The 11,367-nt window shown below is 36.6% G+C and overlaps 1 protein-coding gene across 2 annotated transcripts in view; it reads right to left on the bottom strand.

Annotated features, from left to right (window-relative positions):
• Window positions 1–411: 411 nt before the first annotated feature.
• kremen1 (kringle containing transmembrane protein 1) overlaps window positions 412–11,367 on the bottom strand; it is a 74,230-nt gene continuing 63,274 nt past the window's right edge. The window contains exons 4-10 of one of the 2 annotated variants that reach the window (XM_077241533.1): window positions 8,923–9,047; window positions 8,296–8,449; window positions 8,098–8,207; window positions 7,767–7,989; window positions 5,853–6,080; window positions 3,859–3,943; window positions 412–3,560 (exon numbers count right to left, since the gene is read on the bottom strand). In XM_077241533.1, coding sequence (XP_077097648.1) covers window positions 3,404–3,560; window positions 3,859–3,943; window positions 5,853–6,080; window positions 7,767–7,989; window positions 8,098–8,207; window positions 8,296–8,449; window positions 8,923–9,047 — 1,082 coding nt within the window. In that variant the 3' untranslated portion in view covers window positions 412–3,403. The remainder of the gene's footprint in view (window positions 3,561–3,858; window positions 3,944–5,852; window positions 6,081–7,766; window positions 7,990–8,097; window positions 8,208–8,295; window positions 8,450–8,922; window positions 9,048–11,367) is intronic. The other variant, XM_077241534.1, reaches the window with a different exon arrangement.

The following is an 11,367-nucleotide window of genomic DNA, read 5'->3' as shown; positions in this document are numbered from 1 at the left end:
ACACACACACACAGGGGAAATGGCTTACACATGGGGCCTGTAATACAGGCTTTGTTTGTGCATCCACTCTACGTCTGGTAGTCATTTTATCTGATAAGCATTTAAGCAACGCAGAAAACATCAGAGCTGAATTTCTTCCTTCCTTTTTTTCCCTTTCAGCAGATGTTGTTTTGGAGGTTTATCTAGTCTTCAACTACATGTTTGTTTGCATATTTCCCCCTTTGTCATGTATGTTTAATAAAACGCTGTGGTTGTGCATGAAACTTTGGTCATCTTACAAGCAAATTTTGGAGACTCCCAAAGGATCTAATTTGCATTGTAAATTTCTCTTGAGGGAAATTATTGCATGACATCATAAATAATGAGCATTAGTGACAACTCATGATGTATACAAAGCAAACACAACAGGCATAAGAAACATGCATATTTATTTTTGCACTCAGAACACATTAAATAAAAACTACAAAGGTAACTTATACAAAAGATAGATTATATCCAATTTTACATCCAAAATAACAATAATTTATGGTATAAATTAAAATTCTCACTATTTTATTTACAATTCCATGAAAACAATATTTTTTTTTTATTATCCCTGGATGCACCCTTTCCCAAAATTGTAGGGATTCCCCAGAAGGAAGGCCCAGTGACATTGTGATAAACCACAGAAGGATATGACACTTTTTTTCCAGTGCTAAAAGTGTTATGGCGTTCGGCTTTGCGATCTAAATGGACGCCTGGTTTCTGCATTATTCACCAGCCTTTCCAGACGAATATGACCTTGTTGGATTTAACCTGTCACTTTGGGTTTCTCTCTCTCTCTCTCTCTCTCTCTCTCTCTCTCTCTCTCTCTCTCTCTCTCTCTCTCTCTCTCTCTGGTGACACTTTAGTATGCATGGGCAGCCTCAGGCACTGCAGAGCTAAGGTTATGATGAAGTATGCATTAATTAACAGTGCAGACAAACACACTTATATTGAGGTAAAGTGAGATCTTTGCACTTGAATTGGGTGGTTTGGTGATTTGCTTTACTGAGGTCTTATTACAGATTTGTTTTCTTATACAAGGTATTGGTTTTCAAAAGATCCAAGTTGTGATATAACCATAGTTTTAAAAAGGTTGCCCCTAAAACATTACACAAGATAAGTACTTCGGTAATAAAGTGCAAAATGTAGTGATTTTGTAAATTCGTTTTTGTTGGTACAGCATTAGTGACATATACCCACATAAAAATGCAATGCTGCTCCCCATGTGTCAGATTATATACTGAATGTTCTCAAAGAGATTTCTGAATGAAGGGCCTTTACAATATCACTAAAACTTACATTAAGTACTACTCACAGCACTAAGTACAAAATGGTTGACCTGTGACTGACGGCTGTGCAAGTGCTGTAAACCGCAAGCTAAATGTCATGATGACACAACAGGATAGTTTACTCAAAATTAAATTTCTGTTTTAATATTCTGTTTTGTCCATACATTGAAAGTCATCTGAGAACACTGGGCCTCATTCATGAAATTTTCGAAAATGTAAGAGTAAATTTAGAGTAATTTGTAAGTAAAAATGGATTGAATTCACAAACATTCACAATCATTTGTAAAAAGGGACGCATATACACATTTTAATTAAAATGAATTATTACATGAAAGTGTTAAGCTTGCAAGCAAATACTATTCGTGTAATCTATAATAATAAAACAAGAAAACGGATTACACAACTTTCAATGATTTGTGTTTTATATATTACACTTATTTCCACATTTAACTAATGTTAACATCTGGGTGTTTTACGCACCATGTACGTGTACGTTTTTTTCATACCAACTAACATTTAAAAAAAAAAAAAGGAACACTTTTGCTTTATGAACAATTTGCACAATTTTTTTTCCATGAACGAGGCCCAAAGTTGTTTAGGATTCCTCTGACTTGGACAAAAACAACTGAAACATTCGCTGAAAATATCTTCTTTTGTATTCTAAGAAGGTTATACAGGTTTGGAACGACGTGAGGGTGAGTAAATGCTGACAGAATGTTCACCTATGGGTGAACCAACCCTTTAACCAGTTTGCAATCCTTGCAGCTAGCAGTGCAGTGATCCGCATGGTTTTTGGCTGGCTGGAAAAGTGCTTCAGAATGTGAGAGCTCGAGTTGTGGTGAAGGGAGAGAAAGAGCAAATTGTTTTGGAAGAATTTCACCACAGCCTCTGTTGGGGAGTGAAATGAAAGGGGATGACATTTGATTGTTCCCACATAGAATTACACAATGTTCATCACAATGCTTCTCTTGCTCAAGTCGAAAACCTGACAAGAATAATATGCCCCAATGACACCCACAGGACTACATTTATCTTGAGAATAAAAGTAGAATCATAAAAAAACACTCCCTTAGTGCTTATTCTCATTTGCAATTCAATGCTCCAAAGGATCAATGCTTTTACATCATCGAGACATTATGACAGCTTAAAAGACAGACGAGAGCTTTTTTCAGTCCTGAAGGCACTTAAAGGCAATGCAAAAAGATGAAAACCCAACACAAACGACAAGAGACGAAAGCGAGGTCCATAGGGATGTCTCGACTACAGCTCGTTTTGAACATTGCCCAACTTGTAGCAATTTCAGGGTTTGGTTCTCCGCAGTCCATCTCACTCTCTCTCTCTCTCTCTCTCTCTCTCTCTCTCTCTCTCTCTCTCTTTCTCTCTCTCTCTCTCTCTCTCTCTCTCTCTCTCTTTTTTGTTGTTCACTTTGAGTCTGAATTGCTCTCGACATGATTGTGACATCAATCCTCCGCCCGGTTCAGTCAGCTCTCTTACATCTGAAGAAAGGAGTTCTGTGCTCCTCAACAACAGGTGACCTACATTAGAGGTTAAAGAGCGAGTGAAGCAGAATCGTATCTCTCGTCCAGAGGGGCTCTGTGGATTTTTTTTCTTTTTCTTTTTTGGTTATGTAAGTGGTTTTGTCTTTCAGTGTGCTCCACATGGAGTCTCACGCTTTCTTTAATGGAGACGGTCATCGGTTGATCACTTCTGTGAAAGCAGAGAAAGAAACAGCTGGGCCACTTTATCCAGTTCTCGCCATTGGTCATTTGTTCGTTTTGGTCTGTGGCAACAGAAACATTCCAGCACTCCTTTGCTAATCAAATCGCTTGGTTTATATGTGCACCTGTCACATGATTTGTTGAAATGCAAATTGAGAGTAAGCGCATTGGCCAGCTCATTCTGCGCAGTTTATTTGTTTCTTACCAACAACCGATCGGCACATTTAAAATGGGCCCTTCGCTGGTTATTTGAAGTGAAGTAGGGATCGGTCAGATCCCTTTTCATCGCCCAGCAGCAGAAGACCAGCATTGCGTACAGTGTGTGCATCTTTTAGGGGGCTAAAGCAGCCGTAGAGGTCAGAGGCGTTGAGGTTAGTTTCCCACGAGAGGGCTGAGGTCTCCATGGTGGTTCTTGAGTTTCTTCTTAAACAGAGAGATGGTGGAAGGTCTGTAGAAGATGATCCAGGGTTCAGACGTTGTGCTCTGCGCACACGAATCTGACCCGCTGATTGACGGGATGGATGGGGATCTGAGAGGGGGCAATAAACACAAAAAGAGGATTGATTCACATCACACTTTTATGCGCTGCAATATGCCTGGTAAAAACCAAATGACATGCAAATTGTCCAGGCTAACATCCATTATGAGCAAAATAGACTATAAATCTGACAACAGTGCAGTGATACACCTGCACGTCTTCCTTGTACCTGCAATAAAACCTTCTATAAGCTAGTCAATTTCATCACAATTCTTCATCTCATGCTTAATAGTGGCATCTCAAATACGAAAATACTCAAATATATTTAGTTTGTAGCATATGTACTTACTTTACAGTAAGATGCAGGAGCAGCTTAGCTACCATGGCTATGACTGTTAGCGTTAGCAGAGCAGCTAATGCGTAGATGGTCCACACTGTAAAACATAGACATGTTTATTAGTGACAGATAGTAAAACTAATGCAGCCTCATAATTACAGTTGTACTAAAAGAGAAGGCTATCACTAGTGAAAACAAGTAGCCTACTAGTATAAAGAGTGGCTAGCTTTAGAAATGTAAAGCACAGAGCTAACAGTTAAAATTTGAAAGCTAACAATAAAAAAAATTAACATGATAACCATTTCGCCAGCTCCAACATTACAGTGAAGTTACAACAGTAAAATCATAATGTATTAATGTGGGATCTCCCAAGGAAGCTTTCACAGTCTTTTTGTTAAAGCAACACCAAGTGATTTTTCCTCTGCAGTCGCCCTCAAGGTTGGAAGCGGAATTGTCCATTACCGCTGTCGTAAATAATTTAGCCTACCGCAGCCTACTGTCGCACGCGCACGCACATGCTCTCTGTTTATCCAGCACCGGCTTTGGAATCAACAATGGCCACAGACAAGGTAGAGTATGATGCATGATTTTATGAAAGTATGATGTATTGCGACATCACAAACGAGCAATTGTAGCAATTGTAACGCTTGCCGTAAAGCAAGTCAAATTAGTAGTTTTCTTATGTCTCATTAGAACTACAGAAACGCGACCCGATCTGGCAATCTTACATAGCGTGGATATATCAGATAAAGGACCGCAAAGCTGTGGCATAACTGCATTTCACCATGTCACGACTTGATGAACCACTGAAACGATTTTGGAAACATTATTTTAAGGTAAAAAATCTTACTTAAAGTCATCTTTTAACAGTTGTGGCTAATGTTACCACAGTATATTATATTAAAGTTATTTATTAATATTCAATATACCCCTTATGGAAAAACCACATTAATTCCAAGTGTTCAACATGTGTTTCACATGTGATCTCATGTGTTTCACGGGATAATTTACATGGGATTCACACAAATGTTCCAAAAGCACAAATTTCCCATGTGCAAAACACGTTTCCCATGTGGTTTTTCTGTAAGGGATATTTATTGATGGCTTTCCTGGAAATTTTGTGAAGCAACATTGTTAATATTGTGATGATTTTAATGCACTTTATACATGGCCAGTAGGTTCCCTAAATCCTGTGTTATTAGACTAGTTTTGTTATCTTTAATATGTTTAAAAGCATTTCTGATTTAAACTTTAGTAGCAAAAATGTTTTCAGAAGTTGCTCTGAGCATGGCATATACACTTTAAAAAAGATTTAATCCAATAAATTATACTGTTGAAAAGCTTGAGATCAGTAAGATTTTTTAAAACTTTCTTATGTTCACAATTTATTTGATTAAAACTACAGTAAAACAGTAATATTGTGAAATATTATTACAATTTAAAATTACTGTTTTCTATTTGAAAATATTTTAAAATGTAATTTATTCCTGTGATGTCAAAGCTGGATTTTCAGCATCCTTACTCAAGTCTTCAGTGTTGATCCCTCAGAAATCATTCTAATTCCCTGATTTGGTGCTCAAGTAACATTTCTTATTATAAATAGTGCTATGTATTACTATGTATGGTAATATTGGAGTATATAAATCAAAAATTGTATATATATTTATTTTCATCTTTTTAGAAAAACTAGATTAGTTTACTAAATACATTTCCAATATACTTGCAAACAAATTACTGGGCAAATACATAAATATTAAGATATATCATGAATCTGAAAAGTACAGGGATATCATTTTTAGACATTTGGGCAGAAAGTATAGTAACCATGGTAAACTGTAGTAAGGGTAAGGTGATAAATCCCCTGTTTTTGTTGTTGTTTAATACAGTATGCAGCTCAATTGTTACGTAATCTCACCAGGCTATCAGGCTATATTTTTTTATTTTTAGTATAAAAAAGTGAGGAAAGTAGCAGAACTGAAGCAAAAGGAAGAGAACTGGACACATACTGGTGCTGTGGCCTGTGGTCCGGCCTGGTCCAGGCCACTGACCTGGCATGTTTGCAGGACTTGATGTGATTACATGTGATTGATGTGAGTACAGAAGCGAGGATTTTCCACTCTGACTGGTATTTGATTTTGCTGTAGTGCTTCCCGTACCAGGCCGCACTGTACTGGTGTCCTCTTCATCACCATCGTCATCCTCTTCCACAGGTCTGACTCCTTGATTGCTTAAAGCTGTGGGGAGTTCATATGTGGTAATCAGCCAAGGAAACACAAACAGAACCCAAAAACACCTTGTTAAGATATGCTGATCATCTGATTAAAATTCATAACGTTTCTATTGACGTCCCCCCGGACATTACGGAGAGAGATTTCAAAGCTCTTTCAAAAAAACATCACGTCTCTCATTCAGTGTTGTAGACGCAGATATGTGGTGTTTGAATCTAACTCTGCCTGCAGGGGAAAAGGACTCCGTGAATAGTGAAAGGCAATTTTCTTCGCTGACCTTTTCTTTCAGAAAACCCTTTTTCCATTTCATACTTCCCACCTTTTATTCTTCCTCAGATTGTGGTTATTGAACTCTGCCTCCCAAAACAACACAACAGAAAGTGACAGTGTGTCTTAAAATTGTATAGATATGACAAATAAGCATACAGAGAGTGCTGCTTACACATATTTGGCTTCTATTTCTTTCTTTTTATGTTACTATTTTAAAGTCATAAAAACAGCAAAGTGTGTTTAGTAACATCATATGATGCGTAATTTTAGAGTAATGTTGTTTTAAGTTTGTGTCTCTTAGCTTTGAGTACATTTATGTGTCGTCAAATTCAACAAAATACACTAATCAAAAGTTTGACTCAGTAAGGTTTTTAAATGTTTTTTTATTTTATTTAAGTCTCTAATGCTCACTAAGGCTGCGTTTATTTGATCAAAAATACAGCAAAAACAGGAATATTGAGAAAAATTCTTTAAAATGAGCTGTAAAGGTAAAAAAAAGAATATGTGTGTGTGTGTGTGTGTGTGTGTGTGTGTGTGTGTGTGTGTGTGTGTGTGTGTGTGTGTGTGTGTGTGTGTGTGTGTGTGTGTGTGTGTGTGTCTTTTTAACAATATATTAAAATAAAATATATTTAATATATTTAAAAATTTAATTTATTCCTGTGACGTCAAATTTTCAGCATAATTTTTCCAGTCTTCAGTGTCACATGATCCTTCAGAAATCATTCTTATATGCTGATGTATAGCTCAAGAAACATTACTTACTATTATCATTATTTAAAACATTTGTGCTAGTTTTGTGTGAAACTGTGATACATTTTTTCAGGATATTTTGATCAACAGAAATTGAAAAGAACAGCATTTATTTTAAATGGAAATCTTTTGTAGCATTATTAATGTCTTTACTGTTATTTTTGATCAATTTAATGCATTTGCTGAATAGAAGTATTGATAAAAAAAGGTAACATTCTCATTTGTTAGCATTAGTTAATGTATTAACTAACATGAACAAACAATAAGCAACACATTTATTACAGAATGTATTCATCTTTGTTAAAGTCGTTCATTGTTTGTCCATGTTAGTTCACAGTGCATTAACTAATGTTAACAAATACAACATTTGATTTTAGTATTTTGATTTGATGATTAGTAAATGTTGAAATCAACATTAATTAAAAATAATACATTCTGTAGAAGTATTGTTCATTCTTAGTTCATGTTAACTAATTAAAACCTTATTGTAAATTGTTAACTGTTAAAAAAAAGAAGTAAAAAAATATAAAATCTTACTGACTCCGAACTTTTAGAATATATGTATGTAGATTTAATTTTCGCACATTTTTTTTGTAACATTTGCAGTGATATGACCATATATAAAAGTGCACAGTCAAATGTTTCCAAATATAAATCAAAATAAATCCTCACCATGATAAAGAACAGAAAATCCCTGTGCCTCATTTGTCCTATCTGAGAAAAAATACAAAATGACAAAGTCTGCAGTGATGTTCACGATGTCCCGCGGTGGATTGCGGCCATCGAATCGTGCCACCACTCTATTGGAGTTTCCATCCAACAGTTCCACCATATCAGTCTGGTCCACGATATTGAAGAAAGTAAAGTTGAACAGAAGAACGGAAGCACCTGGAACCTGTAATGCAACATGACAAAGATAAGACAGCTGTCAGTATGCCAGATACATATTATGTGTTTTGGCTCTAGCAGGCTCTCTCTCCATTAGGATATTAAAAGATTATACCTGAATGGTCCAGTAGCAGACCCTGCCAGGTTTGTATTTGTCTGGGAAGTCAGGAGAGTAGATTACTGCAGAGGGCGATGTGTAGTTTCCTCCACAAGCACCTACTTTTGCTATAGGAGAAAAGTGAGAGCTTGTTTTTTTTTCCTTAACTTGCTAGTCCACGTCTTTTGCACAGGTAATGAGACTATGTAAACTTACTGTCGAAGACTATGACACGCCCGTCGCCTCCACATGGCTGGGTGTGGTCTCCAAAACACACATGGTTACACTCTGTGCTCGGAGCATCACCGTGACGATGATAATCAAGGTCGTTGCCACAGAAACAAGCATAGCCTGATTCCATACCGGCGAGCTGAAAAAAAGTATTCACCAATGATCATAATTCTCTTATGCCTGGACAATCCAAAGGTGCAGGCAATCAGAAAAAGCAAGCAAAATAAAACATATATTATTGATTTTATCCCACACAAGCAGATGCACATGATTACATCTTGGACAAATAGTGATTATTTTTTTGCTGAGTCATTAACTGGAAAAAATGACTAAAATCACAATTGCATAGAAAAGGTCATGCAAGTAATGTTATAAAAAATACCTAATTTTAGCTATAAAATCTGACTGGACACGCCACATTCATTGTGAAGGAACCAATATATGTACACGTGAATATGTACACAATATATGTACACCAAAACATAGTGAAAATATTGATTTATACTGTATGGCGAGGTGAAAGACGTCTACCAAACAAAACGCTTTAAATGTGGCATCAGTTTCTATTCCATCACTTTCTATTGTATACATGTCCCATGATGAAATTGGTACCTTGTATCTTTGGTTACGGCAGAAGCTGATGCAGTTCTGAATGGTGAGTTTGTTGGAGGTCTGGTAGCCTCCGGATAGAGGTGTTGGATCGCCGCTGTCCTTAAAACAGCCCAGATTACCAGGCACTGAAATAGAAAGATAAAAAAATGCAAAAATATTTTTAAAAAATCACTGGAAAACATGACATGGCCATATTAGGACCTTATGCCCATGTAGAAATTTAGAAACATCAGCTGCTATTAAATGCAATAACAGACATACTTGCAAATCATTAACTTCCTTCTGCCGGTAAATCGTCTGGAAACGTGTCTTAATGACTGAGTTGTTTTATGAACTATGATTAAAACAGCACGCATGGCCCAAACAGTGTGAGAACGAAGAGTGCCGTGTGCGACTAAAGCTCATCCTAAGGGAATGCACAGATGGATTCTTGGGGGCTTGTTAATTATAAACTGAATGAGATCTCAGGGTGAGAGAACACAGAGGTCAGAAAGAAAAAGAGAGACAGAGAGAAAATGTCTTAAAGTCCATGTTGGTGCCATTAAGTGTGTGTGTTATTATCTACATGAAACAACTAGAAATTGCTTGCCAACCCAGGTTAAAGGGGTGGTTCACGATTTTGGACATCGGACCTCATTTCCAAGTTAGCCTGGGTGTTATTTATCAGTGGAGAAAGTTTTCAACATTTTCATCCAGTCCTTCCAGTTGCATAGTTCGCCGGTGCTAGGCTAGCGCGAGTCAATGGTATCTGCTAGCCTGCCATTAAAAACAGTTTTATCCACTCCACAGTACACCAAAAGCAAATAAATTATAACGCCAGACTATCGATGTAAATGTCTGTTGAGAGAATAATGTTAGAAATCAAACTACCCTTTCATTGCATTGCAATAGTTATACTTTGTTCCCTGTATTTATTAGCACAGACTACAGCAGCGGCGGAGTGATATTAAGTTACCCAGGCAACCGAGAGAGCCGGTGTATTTAGATGTAACGCAAGTGTATTTAGAGTATATCACCATGTTGCCAATTCCTTCATTTACAATCGAATGTTTCAACATCGTTGTTCGATTCTACTACTTGCTAGCTAGACGTCCCGACTGTAGTGCGCTTCTGTTCTGTGTTTTCTTTTCGGCGCAGTACTACTAACCGGAGCAAAGAAAAATTCCGCCACTGCTGAGAAACTAGATCCTGTAAATGTAATGCGATCATTGAGATGCAAAAGTAGTTTGATTTCTAACATTATTCTCTAAACAGACATTTACATCGATAGTCTGGCGTTATAATTTATTTGCTTTTGGTGTACTGTGGAGTGGATAAAACTGTTTTTAAATATCAGGCTAGCAGATACCGTTGACTCACGCTAGCCTAGCACCGGCGAACTATGCAACTGGAAGGACTGGATGAAAATGTTTGAAAACTGTCTCCACTGATAAATAACACCCAGGCTAACTTGGAAATGAGGTCCGATGTCCAAAATCCTGAACCACCCCTTTAAACCAGCAAGTTCAGTTTAGGCCAATTTTGATAGTGTTTATGTATTTTATTTTTTTGCATGGATACTTGGGGCTGGGAGTGAAAGGAGATATAGTAACTAACTAGGGCAAAATATTAGCACATTGTTTTTTTTCCATTTCATGCATTATCGATATTAATCATGATATCCATCTACCATTAATGGGAAAGTAATGCTTTCCACATATTTGTCAGACCTTGAAAATGAATGTAAACTTGTTTGTTCTAGGGTTGCACAGCCAATATGCTTTAAGCTTGATGTCGACTATAGTCACTGATCATGGCCTATAGAGTGCGCAACAGGATAAGAAATCTTTGAAGTCCACTTTTACGTTCAGTTTCCAAAAGTTTAAATGACTAATGAATGCATACTCAGAGAACGCTCCACAAGATATGTTTGATTATAATACTCAAAATAAGATACTCAAAATTGATCAGTGAATGGGGAGGTTTATATAAACTTTAACAATTTAATCAAGCTTTTAAAATGTAATCAAATGAAAATATAACAATTAATTTACAACAAAAAAATGAAAGAAAAAAATGTATTGGTTATATGATATTCCTTAGAAATAATGTTATTATTAATACTTTTAGAAGTTCATTTTAGTATACAGTAGTGATATATTTCTGTGATAATTTCTTATAGTTAAACCAAACTTTTATTTTGACAGTTTGTCGAGAAGACCTTTTTGTTTTTGTTTCAGTTTCTTGAATGAAATGGTGAAAAGCTTGTGAAGAGACTCTCAAAGCAGCTCTGGAGATGAAGTTCATGTGTTCATGTCCTCATATATTGAGACGGCAGATGCTTAAAACACCATGAGTATCACCTGTGTGAGTTTGTTATCAGACAAAACCGTGCTACTCATTCACAGAGACACGCAGAAAAATAACTTATTAGCGACATGCACTGACTGCCTGATGAAACGTTTC

The sequence above is a fragment of the Siphateles boraxobius genome, unplaced genomic scaffold, assembly GCF_051911475.1.
Source record: "Siphateles boraxobius isolate OS27281-9 unplaced genomic scaffold, OSU_SipBor_1 24, whole genome shotgun sequence".
NCBI lineage: Eukaryota > Metazoa > Chordata > Actinopteri > Cypriniformes > Leuciscidae > Siphateles > Siphateles boraxobius.
This window is presented reverse-complemented; position numbering and strand designations above follow the sequence as displayed.